Source organism: Diceros bicornis, chromosome 16 (assembly GCF_020826845.1).
Source record: "Diceros bicornis minor isolate mBicDic1 chromosome 16, mDicBic1.mat.cur, whole genome shotgun sequence".
In the NCBI taxonomy this organism is placed as follows: Eukaryota; Metazoa; Chordata; class Mammalia; order Perissodactyla; family Rhinocerotidae; genus Diceros; species Diceros bicornis.
In genome coordinates this window covers 22,033,232-22,059,891 of record NC_080755.1, presented here as the reverse complement: position 1 = coordinate 22,059,891, position 26,660 = coordinate 22,033,232, and the positions used below count along the sequence as shown (strand labels likewise).

Sequence of the window (26,660 nt, the reverse complement as noted above, 5' to 3'; positions counted from 1 at the left end):
AATGCAAAAGTTGTGGTTAAAAGCCATTTAATGAGTATACACTACACGTCAGGCATTATGTATTTATTCTATTTATTTTTCACCACTCCATTAGGTAGACATCATTATCTCCATTTTACAGATGGGAGGTTGAGTCAACTAGCCCACGTTGTTTAGTTAGGTATCCTATTCCAGTGAGTGAGGTTGATTTGGTAGAAAAGTACTGATTTAGGGTGAAATGCCAGTTGCAAGTAAAGCATGAATAGGGGTAAAAATCTACAAAGTCTGGTCTTCAGAGCTACCTCCCTCCCGTTTCACAAGTTGTTGGGCTGCAGTGGGTGTAGAACATGTGTCTCACAACCTACCTTGGCACACAGGGGTTCTTTTGCAAATTGGCCTGGGCACCTGTAAACCACCAAGATTGTCTTCCTCATGCTGCAACCATGCAGGGCTGGGGGCTTGAAACACCTTGAAGAAAAGACACTGAACACAAAAATGACTGGAGAAAGGTAGGAAACGAGATTAGTAGAGCAGAATGATACCAGTTACCTTGGAGACGACCACCTGAAGTGTGATATAGCCCTGGAAAAACTAACCAAAATGCAGGCCACAAAAATTTTTTGCTTCCATCTTTTTGGCTACCCATCTGATAAGTTACTACCTAGAACGTAGAAACTAGACTTTGCTAAAAATGAGTTCTATGCTAGGGGCCCAGAGGAGAGACAATCCTGCTGATGAGTGTGGGGAGTTAGAAGATGCTCGTTTCTCAACACTCAGGTATCCTCTTACTTGTAGCAGGAAATAGATGTTTTTCCTCAATGTATAAATCCTTGTGGAGACAGCATCATAGAGCTGGTGTCTCAGTGATAAAAAGCCATGGGGACCAGGATCATCAGTCACTGGGATTTTATCCAGGATTGAAAGATATCTTCAACTTTCCTGCTTTCATCCCTGATCCAGGCACACAGCTCACAAGTGCCCACACATTGTTGTGTTTTCCCAGATTTGCAGCCACTGAAATGACAAGATATAAAACATATTTTTCTTCAAAAGGCCACCACGGATGGAGTGAAGACATCATCACTCCATAACTACCACATCTGGATATATGTGTTTCTAATGGGAGCGTAGAGGCAGACGAGGAAATAAACATGCCATGAAGATAAGGAGCTTTGTTCTAAGGCTGGCATAAAAGCTGAGCAGATGATCACAATCTCTGTGTGGTTTATGGAACACAACAAGAGACCCAAAGTCCAGGCAGCACTAGCTTACATGATAGTTTTCTAGAAGCAAGAGCCCAGTACTGCCTTGGCCATGCTAAGTATTTGGAGTTGTTCAGCAGAGCATCAGGTCTTGGTACCCAACATATAGAATTCAAATTGGAGGAGATAAGCAACCAAAGAGTGGGTGATGGCCTCTGTCCACTTTAGCTAGAGTTGACACAGGCACATTTGGCCTCCTCAAGGTAGCTCGGTACAAAGGATAGTATTCACTTGGATCTAATAGCAAGGAAGCACTCTTCTAATTACAGTTGTGATGGCACTGAGAGGCCTGTGAGGTAAATGTGTGTTAAACGGTGAGAAACACAAGGTTTGGAGCCAGACAAGCCTGAATTTTAATCCCAGCTCTAGCAGTTGCCAGTCGTAAGACACTGAGGAAGTTTGATGGAAACAGGATCGTGATCCCCTGACAGAGCTGGGGTGAGGGTTAATTTGTGCCGCACCTAGCACGAGTGAAGCACTCTGTCAATATTCATCCCAAACCCACTGTCACCACTCATCCTCTCCTGACAGCCTTGGTCCGGGAGCTTTCCTTTAACTAAAGGAGACCGGAGCCCTGGCAGGGGTCAAGACAGGCAAACTGGCCTTCCTTGCCAGTTGGTATAAATGCATCCCTCCTTGCTCAGCAGGGAGCATGCTCTGGACCTGAGAATCTCAAAATATGGGTCACGAATCACAGGTGAGGCAAGAGGGTCTTCCCATTGGTCTGAGAACTGGTCCAGGAGCATTAGTCTTTTCTTTGGTTTTCACAGGTGAATGGCGCTCAAATCCATCCACTTTCATCTTGGTACAGTATTGGCTATGGGCTAGTTACCAGTAGCCTACGGCTGTGGGAGGCCCTAAGAAAATCCCCTATATGGAGCCTGAGACTTCCTTCCCCCTGCTGTGGACAGTTTTGCCTTGTATGGGGAGTAGATGGAAATAATAAGCTGTGATATTATTTCTGAGCAAGGTATGCCAAGATGTGTTTGTTCCTTGCAAGGAGCAGATTACAGAATTGTACTGAGGAGAGGGGGGTGATGATGCCATGTCTGAAGGACCTTTAGAGAATTATGCTTGCTTGCATTACGATATCTGTGTGACTGTATAGAGACTAGGTAGAATCCTGTCCCTCAGCGTCTCGATATGAGAGAATTGTGGTGGATGTCAACACCAGCCCTGCCAGTATCACTGCTGCTCTTCAGTTGGCATTGCTGTTCCAGGGGCTCAAGTAGATTTGGACTAGGAGGTAACCGGTCCGGGAAGGAACAGGAAGGGTTGGACCGCCCCCAGCTCCCCCTGGCCTGCACCAGTTGCACAGTTGCACTTACCTAGGCTGGGCTGCAGGTGGCAGGCACCCCTCTGATCCTCCCAAGTCCAGCAGTCCTCATTCTACAGCAGCTCTGGGGAATGAGGTTGTACAGACGCTGAAGACTCTCACCCTCAGGCTAACAGATCAGGACCAGTGCAGCTCATACCTGGCCTTTCAAAGAAAGAGGGACCAAAAGGAGTGACCATGGCTGTGGCCACAGATGCTTCTTAGTAGCCATTTCAATGACATCTTAAATCCAGTACTATCATCTTCAGGAGAAACAACCTATTTTGGAAACCCAAAAAAAGCTTTAAAATTTATAACTAATAAAATAATATTCTTAAAATAAAAGTGATAAAATTTATCTTAATGCATGAAGATATAAGACCTTACAAATATCCATTTGATCATCACTTTGTTTCCTTAGAGATTTGTTTGCTCTGACCCTCTCATGTGGTAACCCACTCTGCTCCTCCTTGCCTCTCTGTCCTTCTGCTTTGCTGCTAGTTTATGTCTTACACTCTTCCTTTGCATTCTTTCTCAAACTGAAATCCCAAAAAGAAACCTCTCTCAGCACGGCCTCAGGATCCCCACGGCATGATTGGTGCCCCAGGCAATCCTCTCTTCCTAGAGCAGCACCCAGGTAACCCATGGTAGCACCAAAGAGTGAGTTGTCTGCTCTAGACTGAGAGGGTTGGGCTAGGCTTTGGGGAGGCAGCCTTGAGCAAAGCTGAGTTGTCAAACATGCAGGTGAAGTAAGCCAGAGGGCGTGTGTGTCACTCAAAGGTGCTGACACAGGCAAATCTGATCTGGGGCTGGCAGATGCTTAACCAAATAAGACAAATGGAATGTGTTCCTGCCAGTGTCACTGCTCTTCTCACAGTTGGCATTGGTGTTCTCAGGGCTTAAGTAGCTTGGACTAGTAGGCAATGTGTAGGGAAGAAACAGGCCCTCAAGTATATGCTGCTTCCTGGGATTGGGCTCTCACCCATGCTAGACCCCTCAACCCCACCATTATCTTGACTCAGCTATTCTCTTGGGCTCTGCTTCTCTTTGTGGCTGCTCTTAATTTTTTTTCCCTCTTTACCAATAACTGGCCAAACTTCTCCATATTTTCCAGTCTGGAGTCCAGAGGGGAGATGGACTAATGGATTTAGCTAGTTACTGTCCACACACCTGGGCAGAAGCTATTGCTACAGACCCTCTCATTGGTCGCCAGCTGCCCTGTGGATAAGCTGCCCTTAGGGCAGGTGCCCACTCCTATCGTTACTTACATGAACGGGACCTATTGCCATCGTCATTTCAATCTGAAGTTGGGAAGGCAGGCATTCTGGATGACCTGTCCAGTGTAAAGGGAAAATCAGAGAACAAAGGCACAGAGACAAGATGTGTTAACATTTTGGAGAAGCCTACTATATGTCAGAAACTGCACTAGGCACTTTATAACTGCGTCTATCTAACTAGTGCTCAGAAAGACTCATCTTTCCCTGCCATCAGAGGGCTGAGATTTTCCATGACCTTGGGTAAATGGGTTCAAAGAGGAGGACTTGGGTGATATGATTCAAAATTCAGTGTTCTTTATACTTCGCTGATCTATTCAGCCACCATGCTCCCCGCCTTACAATAGCCGCCTTCTTTTTTTTTGTGAGGAAGTTCAGCCCTGAGCTAACATCCATGCCAATCCTCCTCTTTTTGCTGAGGAAGACCGGCCCTGAGCTGACATCTATTGCCAATCCTCTTCCCTTTTTTTTTTTTTTTCCCTTTTTCTCCCCAAAGCCCCAGTAGATAGTTATATGTCATAGTTGCACATCCTTCTAGTTGCTGTATGTGGGACGCCGCCTCAGCATGGCCGGATAAGCGGTGCATTGGTGCGCGCCTGGGATCTGAACCTGGGCCGCCACTAATGGAGCGCACACACTTAACCGCTAAGCCACGGGGCTGGCCCCCATCCTTCTTCTGTTTTACACTTCCTTCTCCATCCTATGAGCACCCAAACCTCCTCCTCCATTGCTGACCCATGTCTCTGACCTTCCCTGACCCCCTAGTCCACCCCAGTCAGTCTCCAATTCCTGTGTCACCTCACAGACTCATTCCCATTGCCTAGGAAAATCTCTTGCTTATTAATCCATGCCCGTAACAACACCCCTCCCCAAAAAAGAAAACTTTACACTTAGGCATTCCAAACCAAGGCAGCCGGTTCCTTCTTCTCCACCATACTCCCGAAAACAAGAGCAAGAATGCTTAGCAACTGCACTGTCTAGAACCAGGTGTCAGAGTCAGGGTGCCCTACATTTCCTCCAGAACCCTCCGAGATACACACACTATTGTTGTTGTTCATCTTTGAAACAAGAGGAGGAAAGGCTGGCCGACAAATACTAATTTTTAGAAAACTAAACGTCAACCTGGAGATATTAAAGAACCATATTCCAAATATATTAGATATCTGAAATTCCAGTGAAATATCAAAATCCTAGTAGTCAAACATCCACTTCTTCTTCTTCTCTCATGCCAACTGTAATTCACTATATTTTGTCATTCTCATTCACATGTGCCGTGTGCAGACACAACCTAAGAGATAAAATAGTGAAGACCAAACATTTGAATGTATTTCACTTTATCAAGTTGCAGCTCCTCATTAAGTTTTGAGTTTCTTTAAAAAGCAAGGTTTTCTGTTAATGAAAACTTCCTGGGTTGGAATTAGAGACCTGTTCTATGTTTCTAACTTCTCCATTGACTTTACAGAGTGACCTTGGGCAAGTTATGACACAAGTCTATCTCAGTTTATTTATCTGTAAATTTGAAACCAAAAGAATAGCCTCATTTTCTCAACAAAACTTAAAAGGAAGATAAAATGATAAATCTACAAAAGCATATTGAACCCCTTGGGGAGAAGCCTTATCTACTTATATACATTAAGGTTATATCTGTTTTCAGTCTCTGGTGGTCTTGCCAAACCACAGAGCAGCACTATTCTCAATAGAAACTTCCCCTTGATGTTCACATTGTGTTACATTCTCAGTCCTCATATTTTAAGTTTCTTTGGCTTTAAGGGAAAAAATAGAGAGGAATTAAATCCAAAATTGAAAGAATAGGCAAATAAAATCATAATTGCAATCCTTGCAGCCAAGATGACCATAGAAATTAGCTTGTTGAGTCAACTTGAATAGCCTCACTGCCAAACTGTTGCTTTGTGTGTAAGCGGTTTAAACGATTTGAAGATTGCAGCTTGAAGGGGCTAAAATTCACCAGTTTCTCTCTAACCCAAAGTGTTCATTATTCCTTCCTATTACCTATAATTGTGCTTTCTTTATTCTGTTTTCTTTCTTTGCCTTTGCCTCTACTTCGGTTGATTTTTTTTGTTTCTCATTCTGTCTTCAATTGTCTTCAACCTTTCTTCCATTCATCTGTATCTCCATTGAACATTCATCATATCCTCTTAACTTTGCTAAGTGTTTTGAGAGAGAAGAGGAGGAAGAGATGAAAAAAGCAGAGGAAAACACTAATATTCACCCAGAAAATGCTTGTAACATAAAGATGCTCAATAAATAAATATTTATTGAATAAATCAATAAAAATACCTAATATTTATAGAAAACAAACTTTACGCTAAGCGCTCCATACCCACATTTACTATAATTCAACTACCCTACAAGGTGGATGCTATTATTATCCCCATCTTACAGACAAGAAAACCGAAGCTTAGAAAAATAAAATAGGTTAGTCAAAGTTCTCCAGGTGGAAAATGATGGAACAGAGACACAAAACCAGGTCCGTTTGACTCAAAATCCAGGCTCTCAACTACCATACTCTCTTGTGACAGGCATATGCTGGCTGCTTCACTTACATTAATTCATTTAATGGGCATTAGACAGGGAATAGATTGCTTGACATGTAATGCAGCCGAAAGAGTCATAAATGACGAAGACTGAGGTTTGAAGAACAGCATTAGCAATAGCTGTGTTAACTTGGGCGAGTTACACAGACCCTCTGAGCTTCAAGCCCTTTATCTGTAAAATGAACATACCCTATATTCGTGTCTCATCCTTGGGTTGATGCAGTGACTAAATCAGCTTGCTCCATGCCCCAGCCTTTTACCAAGGCAAACAAAATGGAGAAGAATATTCAAGAGACAGGAAACATGTCACAGAGGCAAGAAATGGAAAGGATTTTGCATGGCACACACCTTCTCCAAGAAATCCTCCCTGCCCTCCAAGGAACTCAGACCAGAAAAGGAAAACACTTATTTGCACCATGAGCCAGTCATTACAGTCTCACTCACAGGCTCTTCTTCCCCCTTATCATTCTCCAAGCGGTGGAGCCCTCTAGATCCTATCCTAGATTCCCCTCTTTCCTCTGCAATGTACAAGGAGAACGGGAAAAGTCTTTGAGCTCAGGAAAAAAACTGGGCTCATGAATGGTGCCTTTTTCTTAAGTTGTGTGCCTTAAACAAATTAATATTTTTGAGGCTCCATTTCTTCATCTGGAAAATGGAAGTGAAAGATTATCACAGCAGTAGGTGGCAGCGTGTGCTATGGGTCTGGCACGTAGCAGGCACTCAGTAAACAGCAGACATTGTGATCATTTCTATGCTCTGACCAGGCAATGCCTCCAAAGCCCATAAATCCAGCTAGCATCTCTACCAGCCAACATCTCCCAAATCTGTATACCCAGCCTTCAGAGTCTCCCGAGGGCACCTCAAACTCAAAAGATCTGGAATTGAAGATAGTGAGTACCCACACCTACCCCATAGCCTCTCATCATATCTGCTACTCCTATTTCCTCTCTGGGAAATGGGAAGCCATTCTTTACACTTCCTTCACCCCCACTCTTCCAGTCTGATCAATTTCCTAAATTTTCCTCAAATAGTTCCCTTTTTTTCATTTTGACCCCATTGTCTTAGTTCCTCTCCTGAGAATTTCTGATGGACAGTCAATCACAATCACCTTCTAGATGATCCTTGTGCCCCCAACTGCACCTCCTCACCGCTACTAGAATGTTCATTCTGTCTTTTCCTTATTGAAAATCCCTGTCACTTATGTAACAAAGTCTAGACTCTATATGGGCGCAAGGCCCTCCTGGAGTGAATCCCAACCCTGCCTGCCTCTCCCTCTCATCTGAATCTGGTCCCCAAGTGTCCTCTCGATGGCAACATGTACAGTCCTCCCCATCCCTGGCTTATACAACTGCCAACTTCCCAGTCATCCTCTCAGACTCATCTCAGGCATCACCTCCTCTACAAAGTTTGCCCCCAAAGATCTCTTCAGAAAAATTAAGTACTCTTTTCTCTGTTTCCCAAATACCCTATGCATCCTTTCTTTACAGCAGTTATCACATTTTTTTCATAAACTGCTTATTTTTATCAATCCAATTAAACTTGGACTTCCTCAAGGGGCCATAAATTTTATCTACTTCGTCTTTGTTTATACGATGTCAAACACAGCATATAGCAGTAGTTCAATACATGTGTGTTGAATGAATGAATGATCAGTGTCCTTGTGTTGCATAATCAGCCCCACAAGAGCAGATAAAGTCTTACAGCAGTACAATGCTTGTCAACAGCATAAAGCCAATGTGAGTTAGCTGCTGAATAAGGGGCAGTACGGGAATGCTACTGCTCTTCACCTCAGTTAAATTCAAAACATATGTTTATGCAAGAGACTAGTCTAGATACTAGTGGAGGTTATATAGATTAATAACACTGCACACTGATCTTTAATCAACTTAAAGTAAATGGGAGAGATAGTCACCTAACCAACTAACTGTAACAACTAACTAGGGTAAAATATAACGTGCTAAACAGAAGACTTAGCCCTCAAACTGAGTCAGACTTGTCTCCATGCCCTGCACTCCCGTTTCTGCTCTCCCAGCCTCCAGTAGTATGCTGCTGCAGCCTTTGCCACTACGGTAATAGATTAATTAATTGTGTAATTATTTGCTTAATACATATTTTCCATATAAGAATATCAGCTCCATGTGGGCAAGGGCCACATTGGTCACATCCACCCTGCCATCCCTGGCATCTAGCACAGCGCCTGATGTGTAGTAGGCGCTCCATGACTTTGAGGGGGAAAGAGGATGAGCAATTAATTTCAGTGTTGAAGATTAGAGAAGACTTCACAGAGGAGGCATATTGATACAGAGGCCTTAAAAACTAAGAGGAATGAGGCTTTCAGATTTACTCCAGAGTTAATGAATATTCCACAAATTTTTTCGTTAGACTTCTTTGAATACTTATTTTTTTCTCTGTAGTTATATATCTTTCAACTAACTTTGCAATAATATCCACTCTTTAAAGGTATTTATCGAAAAAATTGTAGCTTTCTGCCATAGTTTACCATTTAGCTGTGGCTAAAAGAGTTTCTCCAATGAGAAAATCAAATAACAATGTAAGCTGGAATAAAATTACTTTCTGTACAGGTGATACAGACGAAGTGCTCAAGTTGTTTCGAAGAGAGTAGACTCTCTCGCTGGAGACCTGGGTGGTTTTCTTGGAGAAAGCAGAATTTTATATCAGCCTAGGAGATTTGGAATGTCCTGAGAAAGAGGGAGGATGTGGGTGAAGGATGCTGAGAGCCTAATGGAAGCAAGTAGAGGGCAGAGAACATGTCAGGACAGGAGCAGAGCACACAGTGACAAGAGGCCCTGCGGTGACAGGCTGCCAATGCCAGCTAAGGAATCGGGACTTTAGTTTACATACAGTTGAGCCCGTTCCAAATTTTAAGGAATGAAAAGTAAAATGTTTTAGGAAGACTAATTTGGTAATAATTTTCAGGGAGACTAATTAGGAGGATACTAAAGAATATCCAATTAAGAGAGAATAAATAAAAAAGAAAAGATTTTTTTAAAGACATTATGAGATGCAAATTAACCAATTTACTTTCTGATTGTTAAAGCATCTCTCCGATTTTGCGAGTGGGTGACCAGAATGTAATAGAACCATGTCAGAAATAGAAAAGTGCAGGAGGAGACACTTTTGGAAGGAACAGGATAAGTTTGGCTTTATATACCTTTGCTTTGGGGACAATCAGAGCAAAGTAAGATGTAAGAGTTTACTCTTTTTTGTGTTGCTGTTGTTGTTATCATTATGATGGTGGTGGTGGAAATTCATTGGTTTAAGCTGCAAATTTAAAATACCTTTAACCTCAATTTTTGTAATCCTAGCCCCTCAGTCATGATTGGAGGAAGTGGGGTGGGAGCGGGGGGAGGGAGGGATGTCACCACATCCTAATTATGGTTTTTATAAGGTGAGTGATGGTGCAGTAAGGGGTTGCTGGGAGAGGTCTAGTGGCCATCCAACAAGAAGCCTCATAGGGTATCATTACTTAGAATTAACACTTGACCCATATCTTGATTTGATCAGAGCTGAGGAAACTGACTAGTACTAAATAAACTACCAGGAGATAAACTCTAACTTATGAGCAATGATTCTTTCCCTCATGCAGTGATCTCCCTAGCCAAACTCGTCATTAGGAAGTCGCTTGGGGAGCATAGATAAATGTGAGGGTATTACATCTGGTTCATGTGAGGGCTGATGACATCCCTGCCTACAACAGAGTATTTGCCTCTGCTGACTGAAATATTCATGTCCACCGTATTTGATGTCTTTCTCTCCTGGATGATCTGAGATGAACTCTCATTATTTTCACTTTCCTTTGCTATACTTTAGTTCAGTGGTCCCCAAATGGTATTACTGCCTGTAGGCGCCCGGAGAGCTTGCTTAAATTAGAGTTGGGAGCCCCACCCCCTGAGCTTCTGCGTAGGTGTGCCCACTGTGAGGCCTAGGAGTCCAGATTGCTGGCAAGCCTCCAGGGTTCCAAGGCAGTATTGAGTGACTTTGAACCAATCTGACTTGGCAGACAGGTAAGGCTCCAAGCCCGCCATACCTACTTTAGCACGAGCAGCTCTACATGTGCCTATTTTATTTGTTTTCTCTCCTGCCAAACATGTGTTTGAATACAGATTTTCAGCGTCTTAACAAGAACTGGTAGATTACTTATCTAAGTTAACCTTGACCTTTCGATTAACACTGTTTTCTTTGAGAAGGTCATAAAACAATTCTTTTCATCATTAAGTTATAATCACATTTACTCATTAAACAATTATTATTGATCATCTCTATGTGCTGGGCTCTGTGCTAGGTACCAGAGACCCAACAGAGAACGAGAAAGATAAGACTTCTGCAGTCATAATCTAGTGCAAGAGAGGTGGAATGGACAACAGAAGACAATATAGAAGAAAATAAAATCATTCCACACTGTGATAAGTGTGATGAGGAAAACAAGCAGGGTTCTATGGGAGAGGAGTACATAACTTAGACAAGGTGAACAGTGAACAGAGGTGACTTTCTAAGAGCTAAAAGAAGAAGAACCAGGCATGTTGGCTGCTAAGAGCTTGGATAACATAGTGAAAAGTGGCCAAAGAATTGCAAAACTGGAAGTCATAATGAGCTCGAAGGTTAGACAATGGTGGTCAGAGAGAGGATGAAGGCAGTGCAGGCTCTGGCAATGGGAAGGTCTATGTGAAACAGAGAACACTTCTATTAAAGATGAGGTGGTCAAGGAACCGAGTTTAATGGGTGTCAGAGTCACTACACATAATGACAAGAGTGGGGATGAAGAAGCAAACTCTGAGCTAGGAGCTGAAGTCTTCAGTGCCTACAGTGCAAAGATCAGTGGTAAAGGCAGATGACAGCGTGAGGAGGGGGAAAGGGGAGTTCAGCAGGACACATGTGCTTTACAGAAGCAGGAGATTTTGCCAGGGGAAGTGTCCTGGAAGCAGCAGTGGAAATAACATCCTATCTTCTGACCTGAGAGACAAGCAGTTCAAGGAAGTGAAGTTTCATCTACTTGAGAAAGTGCAAGGGAAGTAGAGTCTTGGGGGCCAGCCAGGTTTCATTTACAGAAAGTCATGGGGAAAAAACATTCCAGAAGTCCCTGAAGATTAAAGGGGAATTTGATGATCACAGGCAGAAGTTCCAGAGGGCATAGTGGAAGGTTAATTTTGTTTTTGTTTTTGTTTTTGTTTTTGTTAGTGGGGCAGGGAGAGAACTAATTCGGGCATATGCAGAGACACGCAAATTACAGTCTGCATGATAAACCTGGAACCTTGAAATTCACTGGGTCACTGGGATAGAATACTATTACTATTACTACTACTATTAAAACAATAATAATAGCAATTATTATTTATAGTTGTAGTAGTAGAAGAAGTAGTAGTAGAAATCTAGTGGCAGTTTTACTTCAAGCCTGTGCTAAGTACTTCCCATGCAGTCTACCAGTAACCCAATGATCTTTCAAACCTCAAGTCAAATTTTATATTATCTGTGAGAACTTTATGGATGACAAGTCATTGATCAGAGTAAAGAGGGATTCAGGGCTTTGAAGTCATCCTGGCAGTCTCTGAGGAGACAGCAAACGAAAGGTTCTAGAGTTGAAACCCCAAATAGGTGGCTCAACAGTATGGAAGATTTGGGCAGCTGTTTTATGGGGCTGCACAAGTTGGTGTTACTCATATAATCTTGCACTACAAGGAAGCACCCCTCTTAAAGCTCAGCTAGTGAAGGGGCCATGATGCCTGGAAGTGGCTTCCATCCACCATTCTTCATTCCTCTGCTTTTTTGCTCAGTTTGCTAGACAATTCCTCATCATCCTTGAAGACCTAATTCCATTCATTCATTCATTCGTTCATTCAGCAAATATCTGAGAGCAATTACTATAAGCTGTAGACCATTCTAGACACTGAGGATACAATGATAAATATATCTATATCTTTTTCTATATCTATGTCTATATATATCTGTCTCTATATAGACACATCTCCCCTAGGAAACTTTCCGCACCACTCCCTCCACCTCTATGCTGGTGGTCCTATTCATTACTCTTACAGTACATCATTTATTTGTTAATTTTTCCAATAACATGCTGACATGTATATGTGTGTGTATATGTATGTGTATATGTGTATGTATATGTATATCTCCAGTCCAGTCTTCTTCTCAACCATCCTTTTCACATCTAAGTGAGATCATGTTACTTCTCTGCTCAGAGCCCTCCAAAGTTTCCCTAGTTTACCTGGAGTAAAAGCCAAAGCCCTTACAAATTTTGTCCTGTCCAAGCATGCCACCTTGTAAATCCTGTCTTCCGTGTCTTCCTTTACCCAGTCACTGCGAGAGCTGTAGGAGGGATGTAGTCAGAGGAAGAGCAGATGGTAGATGGGCTGATTCATCCCACTGGCTAGAGAACTAAATTCTCATTCTACCTTTGATACAATTTTATATATCAGGACATCTAGTTGACTTTTCTGGATTCCTCAGTCATTCTTCACTTGGGGAAGAGAGAAGGTCTTATACGTGGATGAAATTGTATATTAGTATGATTATAGTTATTACATTATTGTGATAAATGAATTTAGAAAAATAAAACATTTTCCAAAGGAAAAAGTATATATCACTTTGTGCAAGTGCTTAAAAAACTGACGTGGTCATCAAGATTTTATAATTAGCCTTGCTACAATTTTAAGTTGTAATTTATGACTTTGAACTGTTTTGTGCATTACAAGATGCCCCCAAAACAACAACAGAAATTTCAACCTGAGAACAGCTACATTTTGAATCTACATTCAGGTACACTAACTAAATCAGTGCTTGAAGGTAACACATAGCTCAAGAATCATTGACCTACAGAATGATGGAGTTACATTCTATTGCATTACAGCCAAAACCAAGGGGAAAATTCAGGACCAGTTTCTTTCCATCTTATGGATACCTTTTTTGTTTTTGTAGTTTATAAGGTTATATAATTGATAACCATAGATGTAAAGATAATACAAAGACAATAACAAACTTACTATGATCATAGATTCAAATTAGTAACCAGTAGTTTTATCCCAATAATGTTCAGATAATTCAGCATGATAAAATCTATTAATGTAACATTAAATGAATAATAACATATAAGTAACCCATATATATATAATATAAAATATGAAACTGGTTCAAAATGATGTGTGGATACCATTTTTCATGGTAATGTTTTCTGTGAAGATGCTTACTACAAAATGTATATTAAGCATGCTTTGCTAATTTTTTCTGGCAGCTTATATGGAATTTGCTCTCCTCTGTAGTATTTTAAAACAAATATGTTAAGTTCTTTACCTGGTATACCCATGTTTGTGAATGTACTTTCAACATTTCTCCTTCTCTATTTTAACAGCACCCCAAGTTCCACATACCTGATGATCCCAAGGGAAAAAAGGAAAATTTAAACTCTGAGAGGCCTACTAGGGTCTTAACAGAGACCAGCCACTCACAAGGAGAGAATCAATCTTTGGGTAAGACCACAGGGTCACCAACAATTAAGTTGATTGAAAAACATCAGGGAACTAAGACCCTTTTCAAGAAGCTCAATGAAATGAATTGGCCATTGGACATTCGCCCTTTAAACAAAAGTTTAGTCAAAGACAACAGATGGAAGAAAACTGATGAGACCCAAGAGAAACGCAGGTCTTTCCTACAGGAGTTTTGCAAGAAATACGGGGGAGTGAGTCATCCTCAATCACATCTTTTTCATATGGTATCCAGGATCTATGTAGAAGATAAGCACAGAATCTTATATTGCGAAGTACCCAAGGCTGGCTGTTCCAACTGGAAAAGAATTCTGATGGTACTAAATGGATTGGCTCCCTCTACATACAACATCTCCCATGATGCTGTTCACTATGGGAAGCATTTGAAAAAGCTAGATAGCTTCGACTTAAAAGGGATATATACTCGTTTGAATACCTACACCAAAGCTGTGTTTGTTCGTGATCCCATGGAAAGATTAGTGTCAGCATTTAGGGACAAATTTGAACACCCCAATAGTTATTACCATCCAGTATTTGGGAAGGCAATTATAAAGAAATATAGACCAAATGCCTGTGAAGAAGCGTTAAATAATGGATCTGGAGTCAAATTCAAAGAGTTTGTCCACTACTTGCTGGATTCCCACCGTCCAGTAGGAATGGACATTCACTGGGAAAAGGTCAGCAAACTCTGCTATCCGTGTTTGATCAACTATGATTTTGTAGGGAAATTTGAAACTTTGGAAGAAGATGCCAATTACTTTTTACAGCTGATTGGTGCTCCAAAAGAGCTGAAATTTCCAAACTTTAAGGATAGGCACTCTTCTGATGAAAGAACCAATGCTCAGGTCGTGAGACAGTATTTAAAGGATCTGACTAGAACTGAGAGACAATTAATCTATGACTTTTATTACTTGGACTATTTGATGTTTAATTATACAACTCCATTTTCATAGTTTGCATTTATTTTCTAAAACCCTATGTTTACTTTATGATGATGGCCTCAAATCAGCTAACTGTAACTTGCCTATAATTCTCTGTATGAGAGAAATTTAACTAAGTGCAGTTGTCTTGATGTAATGAAGATTTTTGCCAAATAGTAAGACAGCAATTGGCACAAAGTTATAGGAAAATTACCTAACAGAGTCATGTAAACAACTTGAGTTGCTCTAAAATCATTGGAACAGAGCTGCTTTTGCATTATGGATTATATTATAGAAGCAATAACCTAGCCAGCTGCTACATTAGCTACAACAGCCTCTTGCAATGGTAGGAGAAGGGTAAAATAGCATGAGGGTATGTCTACATTCTGGAATTTGTTGTCTAAAGTGCATGGATATATTTTTAGCAGTCTGTGGCGTATTAATCAAACATTGGATAGTTTTCTTAAACCCTGGAAATCTTTCTACCAACTGTAATGATAAATCAGTTTTGAAATGATATTTTGGACCTAGGCATTTTACTTTAGATTGGAAGACATTATGTGATTTACAACATGAGAATATAGCAGAAAAACCGGATGAGGCTATGGCCTTTTATATTCAACAGCCAATAAAAAATGCACAACATGCTAAGATCAAAGCAACAAAAGCAACCTTCCTCTTCCAGAAAAACATAAGGGAATTGATTCTGCTTTCTTTTGAGCCTTCTATGCAGAGCAAAATGAACACCAACACTAAAGGTCTTCGCTTCTGAAGCAGGCGGTTAAGAAGTTTAAGCCTCATCAGATATAAATGTGCTCCTAATTCTGGTTTAATTGGGCAGGGGGGAAATTGTTTCAGGATGGAATAATCATCAAAAACAAAAGTTGCCACTCTGAATATAGACCTCAAACAATAACAAAGTTTTATAAGAATATTATTTGAATCAAAGCATCATGTGCATAGCTTTGTATGTGGAATATTCTCTAAGAATAGCTTGTTTTCAGTCTAATTATTCAGCTTGGGAATGACTTTTTAAAAACTAATACACCACTTCAAAGATAGGTTATGTTCTAGAGAATAAACTTAACAAGAGCCCCTAAGAAACATTTTTTAATAGGCTTATGCATAAACAAATTAAGTATTTTCTTTTTAAGTTTAAATATTCTATACTAGCAGAGTCAAATACCATTGCATTCCAATATTCAATCAAAGTCTTTGGAAAATAGGACCATGTGTCACCCCTGTGAAAAGTTATACTGCATTTTGGAAATTTTTTCCCAGGGATCCTACATTAGAAGACACATTTGGATGGGAAACTTATTTTAATTGGCCGACTGTTACCCTGAGTTAAGCAAACCACTGTTTAAACGCATTTATTGAACATGTTCCACTTCCTAAACCATTTTTTTCTTGTCAGTAAATATTAAGTAATATCTTTCAAAGAAAAGTAGGTATTAATATTTTAATATGAATAGACCAAGATAGTTACAGTTGTACATATTGCTTTTTGATTTTCCATTTCATGGCTGAGTATCCATGAATTGCTTCACTCTTTACACACACCTGCACTGTCCTAGCTGTGTCTCCCAAGGAGTGGAACTGCACTGGGCTGCCAGATCATAAGTGTTAAACCCTCTGACCACCTTTTACTACTTTTCCACTCCATTTGTTCTTACCTCTAGACCAAACACTTAAGCTGTGCTCTCTGTTTTTCAGGAGTTTTACTCTAAGGTAATCTAAATTGTATAATTTAAATTTTGCTATACCATGTAGAGTGGATTCCTAGTCACTTAGAGACATTGAAATTTATCTTTTTATGGAGAGAGAGAGAGATAATAGAAAATATGCGAAGAAGCCTGAAATTTTATTCCTAAACTACACAAAACTAGTTTTAGATGGGATCTGCTATAAAAGATAGAGGTAATTTTCTCAAAGTTATTGCTAAAACCACATAAGGAACAAACAAAAAAATGCTTTCTTTTCATAACTTTGGAAACAAAAAAAAAATGGAAACAAGGGTCCTATCTCTCTTATTAGCATTTCTTACATACTGGAGAGGATGGTATAGGTATGAACAAACATATATATAAATATATGAATCTATGACTGTTGGTGGCATTGGTGGTGGAGAAGACGGGGGAGAGGAAGAAAATGATGCACAATGCTCTCTATTATCAAAGCTGTTCTATACCTTTTGCTGTATATGCTCCTTTCCTGACCCTTTCCACCGAGCCTGTGTAGCCACAGGTGGCCCTTCAGTCATTCTTTTCCTAAATGGACTCTCTGATACCAGCTGACATCCTGTGTGGTTGTGAGTTCCAGAGGCCATGTGTGTTTTTATGAAGGAAGAACATGTTTATTATGTACCTACTCTTCCTTTTAAATGACTTCTTTTCATGTTAAGACCAAAGAAGCCAGGCATCATTGTGGATTCCCTGTGACTTTAATTACTTCTTCCATTTATCTCCCCTGAATTATTCTGCTTGGCAGACCAGCTCACGTTCACCTTTGTCATTTCTGCCTGTGTATAAACCCCAGGTGTGAGCATCCCTGCTCCTTTGGACAGTCACAATTTCTTGGGTTTAGTTTCCTAAAGGCAAGTGACCAAATCTAGACTCTTCTTCCAGATGTCCAAAGTTCCCGTTTTAACATTAGCATGCTTTAGGTGTAATTATAAATTCTCTAATTAAACCCTAAGGATCTTATTTGTTTTCATAGGCAGGCATAGCACACTGGGCAGGCACCTTCACTCTGTTATTCCCCTATCTGGAGTTACTATTAGAGTGGAAAGTTGGCAATTAAATTCAAAACCAGTTATTTAACCTGGTAAACTACCTATCAATATGCCTTGCTGATGTGATCGTGCCCAGAAACTGCCACAAACTTCAACGGAAATGTATGTATAGGACACTCAACTTTCTGATTTTCTCACATGTGTTGGGAAATATCCATTAAGTCAATGGATATATGGGGCCACTTGCTACATTCTCCAACTTCGTGATCTATAAAATATTATCTAGCAATTCAAGAACTACTTGTACACCATTTATAATTAGAAAGAGGAAAAAAGACTTTTATGCTTTATTCATGAATAATTATTCTTCAAAAAGATATTATTTCCTAAAATACATATTGTTTAGCTGAAGGGAATATATAAGCAAATGCCTAGAATTTTGACTATTAGCGTTCCCTTTGAAAATATCACTTGCAGAAATAGTAGAACTTGGAATTAGTCGGTTGGGGCTACAGTAAACATTTCCCTACTGTAAGTTCTCATTTGCCCTCTTGGGGCATCTTTAGATTCTGAAACTTTGTGTTATACCACTACCAAACTCTCTTCTTAGAATATTACAAACTTAAATATTTACTTTTGCTTTCTATTACGTATATTCAAAATAACTAAGGGCAAGAAATATATATTGGCATCTTGAAACTTTATTCGTACAAATATGGATATAGTTACCTCATTTCAAATCAGCTTACCCCTTTATTCCTGCAGAGTTAAACTGACAGATTCAAAGACTGACAGATTCAAAGATTTTGTTAGAAATTAGGCTTCCTTCCTCCTCCTTTTTTTAAATTCCCAGTCAATCATGGGACACAATGTTTTTAAAAGAGAAAAAAGTCCCTGGAACAATTTAGTCTAACAGAAATAAAATATCATTTTGACAAGAAAGTCCAGACAACTACAGGAGTGGGCAAGGTTAAGGGGAACATAGTCCAAGAAGGAGAGAATCCAGCCAGTTTTCCACACATAGGCACTTGATAGCCACTGAAGATGGCCGTGGCTCAGCAAGCCAGCCAGAGTAAAGGCTCCATATCTACATTAGAAACTAAGCGGTGGTGCATGGTCTCTTTTTCCTCAGTTCCCATCCTCAGTTTAGTTGTTAGATAACCCTAAGCGGACTCAGGAAGACAATATAGAAAAGAATAGAGGAACAAGTTAACTTAAACCAACTGAAAAACACCATGAAAAACATCAGGATAAATAAGTGCTCAGCTAGACGACAGCAGACTTTTCCTAGGCCTGTGGGACACTCTACCTGAGGAAGGCCGAGTCTGAGGAGTGGAAGGGTGTTGCCTCACATCAGTTAGTTCTCAGAATTGCCAGGTCACTCCCTTAGTTCTTCACCAAGATCATATCCTTCTAGGCATAGTCAAATCCATTTACGCAATAATTTTTTCCCATCTCTAAGCCTCTGCTCAAGTCTTCACTCTATTTGAAATAGTCTCTTCTTTATATATCTAGGCATTCATTTCATGTTAACTCACCAAGGAATCTCTTCAGATTATTCAGTTTTGAAATCTCATCACTTCATGAGTTTTCTGATCAATGGAAAAAGGCACAATGGTTTTCCCCTGATATGACATGTATCAGATTCTTCTCTTACCAATAAATGCAGGCATTCTTTTGTTTCCTTCTTTTTGCTTCATTAATATTTTTTCATTTGCTATATCCCTATTCATATGAATATAAAATCTCTGTTGTCATTGGAATATGTTTTAGGTCTTCCAAGAGGAAAGGTACTGTGTCTGTTTCATTCACTTTGCACCATTTCTAGCAAAGCACTGCATGGAAAGAAAGAGTTACTTTAATAAATGCTTTTGGTGATGTAGTTTAAATGTTCCTCTACAGCTTCTCTTAGTGTATAATATGTATATTTCTGCCATAGGACTTTCAGGCACTTATAGGCTCAGTGGATCTAAAGAGAAGGCACTAGGGCAGGGAAATTGGGAGAAGTGATCTAAGTCACATGCCTTTTCTATACTAACAGTCACACCTTAACCTAAAGTACAGCTGTGTTATAAGATGATGTATTTGTTTATTAAGTTTTGGAAGGAAAGGTTGAAAAAATGCATGAGTCTGGTCAATATGAGAGCCATTTACTGAGCATCTGCTAGGTAGCAGACACTGGAAAAATACTTTATGTACATTGATTTAATGACATGGATAGTATGTCTAAACCTTTTGCAAAAGAATAAAAGTTAGATATTATTCCACCCATCATTTTATGAATGAGAAAACTGAGGGTCAGAGAGGTTTAGTGAATAGCCCCAGAGTCAGCTTCCTGCCTAGGTCTCTCTGGCTCCAAAGCTGAGACCACACCCGGCAGCCTATGGGCCATATCTGGCCACAGATATGTTTGATTTGGCCTACAATGCATGTTATTTCATATTTGAATTAGTTGTCAATATTTTAAACTTGGAACTCTTTCATCAATGATAGGGAATTTCTGTTACCCTGCATCCTACATGTCTACCTGAAAATAATTGGGCAGAATTGAGGTCAGCCCTTTTAGAGAAGCCAGAGATCTCTCGTTCATGCTCTCCACCTAGTCATCACCACTCACCTACCTTACCTGGCTGGCCCCTAAATGTCCTACTTTTCAACTCCTGCTCTGAAGTGTGTGTTCTTTCATCCACTATGCTTCCAACGGAAAAGCAATTCCTGCACATTTTCTTGGACCATATTTGTGTTGTGCGATTTGTGAGGTCGTCACATTCTGGGTTTGCTTATCCTCAATCAAAATGCTACTTGTCCTTTGGTCTTACACCCAGTGGGATCACCAAACAATATTTCGTTGTTTGAGGAAATCTCTTTTGACCAACAACAAAGATGTTGGGAGAAATCCAGTACCTTTCTTTGGCATCCTTCTGTCTTAGCCACTGGATCCCCCTGGCAACAACATTCCTTCCCCTCCCCTTCAGCAGAGATGACTCATTCTCCCATGCCCTTGGAACCTCAATGTCTAGGGACAAAAACTGGTTCCCACTGATGCATCCAGAGTGCTATTCCATAACTTTCCTTCAAAAACTCCTCATGTTTTGAAGGTGTACCTGCCCTTCCTCAACTCTGAAAATTGCCTATTTCTCACCTTCTTCTGAGGATTTCCCTATCTGGCTCCTAACACTCCTGTCTACCTCATTTCTGCTATTATCCTGGGTGACTTTAGCAATCCCAGGAACATTCTACTGTCTTTGCTTCTAACCTAACCTAGTTCTCAAACCTCCTGCTTCTCCCACTTCAACATTTGGAGAGCTGGAGAAAACAGAAACACAGCCATGGGAAGTGATAACCATGACTCTTGTCCCCCAAAGAGCAGAAAACCTGTGACAAACTACATCGTACTTCATTTTATCCATTCATTTGCTCAAAATATTTTCAAAGTTTAGAAAAATGTTCTTCAGAAATATTATGAACTCAAATGTACTCAGAATGCTACAGTATCTACTAACTTAAAATGGCAATATTATTAGAATGACTATAATTATATTTAGGAAAAAAAACACCCTGATTTAGTTTATCAGTTCCTCAAAAAATAGTGCACGGATTGCCTGTATCAGAGTTATCCAAATTTTTGTTAAAAATAGATTCCTGTAACACCCAAGATGTGTTGAATCAGAATCCATGAAACCCACTTGAGAATTTTCTTTTTTAACAATCTCCTGGGATGAGTCTTAAATACAGCAAAGTTTGAGCATCACTTATGTGTGTGTGATTTTTTTTTAAATCCTGTTTGGTTATAGGTGATAATAAAGCCTGCTCCTTTCATTCTGTCCCTTTGTTGAAAAGTTAAAGACTCTCAGCTCAGAGAGGGGTTGGAGGGTGTTGGTACCAAAGTCTTCCATGAGATTGTGACGAGTGCTGAAGCAGAAACTTGGCGTCTGAGGTCTGCCAACTGCACGAAGTAGAGCTGAAATGATGAAGTGAGTTATGGGGACAGCGCTGGGCACTGCCCAAACTGTTTGAAAGCTTTCAGGATGAAATGGGGAAATGGAAACTTTCTTCTTTTGAAGCAAAAAAGACAAATGTGGACTGAATGCAATTTTGGCAACTCAACGTCACTGAACAAAGTGAAGACAGGATGAGTTTCTCCAATAAAAACAAAAAGCCATTTTCAAATTGACCTAAGATGATTGAAAATGGAAAATATTTGCTATTTGGGTTATTAGTTTGAAAGCCAGCGCCCCAGGAAATATTTTGCAATTTAACTTAAATGGTAAGAATGTATGTTTTCTTGGACTTCATTAAAGAATTTGTCTCTCCTTGCCTTTCTCTTAGGTTAAACCATATGACATTGCCAATATTTGACCATCTCTTACATACAGACCCAGCCTCTTCATATGAGTCCACTAATAGTCCCACTGCTACCTACCCAATTCTAGCCACATTAGCATTCACCTAGACTATTAGAAATAGCCTCTAAAAAGAAGCCCTATCCCTCATCATTCTTCCCCTTTTTTCTCTCTTTTTTTCTTTTTCAGTTTTTAATTGTGGTAAAATACGCATAACATAAATTTACCATCTCAACCATTTTTAAGTGGCATTAAGTACATTCACATTGTTATGCAACCATCACCACCATCCATCTGCAGCACTCTTTTCATCTTGCAAAATTGAAACTCCATACCCATTAAATAATAACTCCTCTCTCCTCTTCCCCCAGCACCTGGTAGCCACCATTCTACTCTCGGTCTCTATGTATTTGGCTACTCTAAGTACCTCATATAAGTGGAATCATACAGTATTTATCCTGTGTGTGTGTGTGTGTAATCTTGGCCCTGAGCTAACATCTGTGCCAGTCCTCCTCCATTTTTCCTATGTGGGACACCGCCGCAGCATGGCTTGACGAGCGGTTCATAGGTCCGCACCCAGGAACCAGGCCCACAAACCGTGGGCCACCAAAGCAGAGCATACAAACTGAATCACTATGCTATTGAGCTGGCCCCAGTATTTGTCCTTTTGTGACTGCTTATTTCACTTAGTATAATGACATCAAGGTTCATCCATGTTGTAGATGTCTCAGATTTTCTTCTTTTCTGAGGCTGAATAATATTCTGTTGTACATATAACTCCTCCCTTTAATTCACTCTACACACTTTGAAAATAAACTTCCTACAGCATCATTCTGCTCCCAGCTTCTCATTACCTGGCTTCAGGGCCCCCAACAATATAACCCTTACCCAATATCTCTAAATAACTGCATCAAACTCATTATTATCCAGCCAAATTGAGCTATCACATTCTTTGAAAACATCCTTGCTTTTCTCATATTTTGTTTCTTATATTCACACTATTTGAAATGTCCATTTCTCCTCTCTCTTTTACAACCTCTTCATGTGGCCCCTCCAACATGATGCGCATTCCCATCCCCTTACTCTCACCACATCCGCTTCTCCCCTTCCCCCCACCATCCCTCACTCAGCTTGCTTCACCCACTCTGCCTGGGGAATCTCTTCCATTCTCCTTGCTTTAACTCCACCCATAAGCTGACGATTTCCAAATCTCTTTCTGCAGCCCACACATCCGTCTTGGACTTTGACTCAGATTTCCTACTTCCTGCTGGACCTCTTCACTTGAATGTCTCATTGGCACTTCCAACTCAACACGACTAAAGTTGAACTCATCATCTGACCTCTAAACCTGCTTTCTCCTTATTTGATGGCATCACTGCCCATCTCCTCTGTCTCCCATGTCAGGAACTGAGGAGTCAAGCCAGACTTCTCCCTGTGCTGGATCCCCACAGCCATAGGAAAGACCACTAACTTCACCACCTACACTTTTCTCAAGCTTCTCCTCTCTTCACATCTATTCTGCTACTCTCCTAGTTCAAACCCTCACCCTCCCTTGCCTGCAACACTACAATCCATACTTTCTAACTGTGCTCCCACTCTTGTTCCCCTCAGTGCCATCCTCCATACTGTTGCCACTGTGATTACTCTACAATTTAAACCCAAGCCTGGCATTTCTCCACTTAAAGCTCCTTAGTGGCTCCAATCATCCAATTCTGTTTCCTAACACAGAATCCACTCTACACACCTACATGCTTTGAAAATAAACTTCTTTCAGCATCATTCATGCCATGTCCTCCATAATCCCAATCCTTCTCCAATCATGTTTTCTGCCAATTCCTGCCTCCCTGTTTACTATCCAACAAGCTAGAATGGCCATGATCCCCTGACATTGGGTGGTTTCCTGCCTCCTGGGCCTTTATTCATGCTGTCCCCTCTGCTGGAGCACCCAGTGACCCCTCATTCACCTTCCCAATACCTACTAATCCCTCAACTCAGCTCAGGGAGGTGCTCCTCACCTCTACCTTGGGTCCAATGAGATGCCCTGCTCTGAGCACCCGTGTGTTACTGGCAAGCAATATACTGTGGTGGTTAAGAGCCTGGGCTTATCATCAATAAGAACTGGGTTTGAATTTTATATCTTTAGCTTTCAAACTTGGCAATCTCTTCAATTTATTTATTTTCTCTCAGTGCTAGTTTTCTCATCTCAGAAATGAGGATAGCAAAACCTACCTTGTAAGGTTATTGTGAGAATTAAATGGGAAGATGTGTGTAAAGTGTTTAAGTGCTCAATAAATTATGACTGTTGTTATTATCCCATTAGAGTCTGTGCATATCTCTATCTTTGCACCTATAGAATTCTAATTATTTATGTATGTATCTGTCTCCCCCTGTAGACTGAATTTCTTGTCTTGTTCATCTTTGTAACCCCAGAGAAGGCACTCATTAAGTATTTGTTGAAGAAATGAATGCAGGAATGAATCCCACACATCTACCCCTGTGTTCACATAGCACTGCCTCCTTCCCTTAAGGCACATTCTGACTTGTATTACAACAATATGAAAATATGTCTTAACTTTTCTGTTAGATTTTAAGTCACCTGAGGGCAGAAACTATGTTTTACTCAGTAAATGCACATCTAATTGAATTTTAGACTTTCAAATGTTGATTCTTTTTAATAAAATAATGGTTTAAAATAGTGGGCTTCCTAACCACAACATAGAAAGAAAGAAAGAAACTAAAAATCTGTTACCTCGTTCATCTTCAGCCCCTGTCTTTCCATTTGCTCTTCACCTTGACCCAGCTGAACTTTTATCTCCTTAGATAAGCCATGCTGCTCCCTGCCATGGAGCCTTTCTGAGGGCAGCTCCCTGAGCTGGGAACACTATAGGCCAATCTAACACCTCGTTAGTCTTCAGAAAATCCTTTCCTGACCCCCAGACCAGGTTCAGTCATTTGTAGATACTTTTCCAAAGTTTCGTGTTCCCAATGGAAAAGGAGACAATTCTCTGTGTCAGGGAAAGTCTCTGTCACATGTCTTGCTTTTTCCTCAGCACTGAGCCTGTAACAAACTCATGTTGCTCACTCAGCAAACCCATATGATCAACTGAATGAGTGAAGCTCTGAGTTTCAGTCTTTCTCTTTCACAAGACATTGGTAAATGCTAGACTGAAAGGATTACGCAAAGTTACTTTATGACTAACTTCTTAAAGACTGCATTACAGGTGACAGAAGGCAAGGCAGTAGTATGGATTTGTTCTATAGCAGTAAAGACTAGGGAAAATTAACAGGTGATCTGTTAATTTGACCAAAAGCACTAACTGATCTAATTTCACTTGGGAGTAATGTGGTAGTGGAACTCTTCCAAAAATTGAAATGGATAGGAGAGGGGCTTGAGAAAAATTCGTCGGCTCACACCAATGGTCAGTGATCCATCCAATTCCAAAGCTCTATCTTGCTGAATTCCTGACAAGCCATATTCATTTCTGGTATGGAGCTTGTAGAACAGATGTCATTCATGTTTCTGTAGCCTTCCAGGCATTTCTTTCCTGTTGTGATTTTTCTCATGCTTCTTCACCTGTGTAATCTGCCAAGCCTCAGTACACCCCGCTCCACAAAACTTAATGAAGCTCACCATGACTAATACTTTATACTTATGGCAATAGACAAATCCACAGCTCTCCACTAATGCCAGTGATCTTATGAATTCTAGACAATCGGCCTTTACTTTCTTATTTTCCATTCATCCACTAGCAAACATAACTACTTATTATTGTTTCATCTGGGTATTTCAGAGCCCCCCTATTCAGTCTCACAGTGGGCCTTCCTAGGTACCCTGCATAAGGCTTTGGGAAGAACATTGACCCAAAGGGTCCCTCAGTCATAAGAATCAATCTACCATGCAGTGGCCCCAGTTAGCAAGGCCAGTACGTCAGCTGCCACATGAGGCTATCTTGGTGGCAGCCAGGGTAGATTCTCGGAAATCACTACTACGCCCTTTCCCAATGCCACCATGCCTGTGTCTGTCCCTGGCCTACTGTCCCTCAGATTCCTTTGACATCCTTCCTTGCTCTACATCAAAGGACACTTGTAGGCTGCTGCATTTCCCAGCCCCTGAGTCACCTGGCTCTGGCTGGCTTCAGACAGTGAAAGGCACTAGCTGGAGGTTGGAGGTCAAGGAAGGGAGGAGCTTGTGCATTTTTCCTCCTCTTTCTTCTTTGGATGATGTCTGATAACAGCTGCATGTCTTGCATGGCTCCAGACGTCCCACTGAGAAAACCCAGAGTCAAAGCATGTGCAGCCTGTACATGGAGGAGAGTTAATGCCCCATGAGGTGAACTTTTGATCAATGGGACATGTGACCACGTGGACATGTTATTCCCCTTTCTCTCCTCAATAGACAGTACTGAGACATTGTTTATATATTTGTTTCAACAGTTCCGCAGCTAATGGCAACCAGCTAGATATTACATCCTTGCACTGGACATCCTCCCTTCCCTGATTCACTCCACTGACCCTCACTTCTACTCACTGGGATTGTACTACTTGATGTAGGACTAGCATATAAGACCTCTGCCTCAGATACTGTTTTCTGGGGAACTTGGATATATTTATTTCCAAGGGTTGCAGTAACAAAGTATCAGAAACTCGATGGCTTAAAACAACAGATATTTATTCTCTCACAGCTCAGGAAGCCAGAAGTCTGAAACCAAGGCTGTAGGGTTGGTTACTTCTGGAGACTCTGAAAGAGAATTTGCCCCACACCTCTCTCCT

General features: G+C 40.7%; 1 protein-coding gene across 4 annotated transcripts in view; it reads left to right on the top strand.

Annotated features, from left to right (window-relative positions):
* The window catches only part of CHST9 (carbohydrate sulfotransferase 9), a 253,426-nt gene extending 229,214 nt beyond the window's left edge, over positions 1-24,212 (top strand). For all 4 annotated transcript variants that reach the window (XM_058556929.1, XM_058556928.1, XM_058556927.1 and 1 more), the window contains one exon: positions 13,761-24,212. In XM_058556929.1, coding sequence (XP_058412912.1) covers positions 13,761-14,846 — 1,086 coding nt within the window. In that variant the 3' untranslated portion in view covers positions 14,847-24,212. The remainder of the gene's footprint in view (positions 1-13,760) is intronic.
* The last annotated feature ends 2,448 nt before the right edge of the window (positions 24,213-26,660 follow it).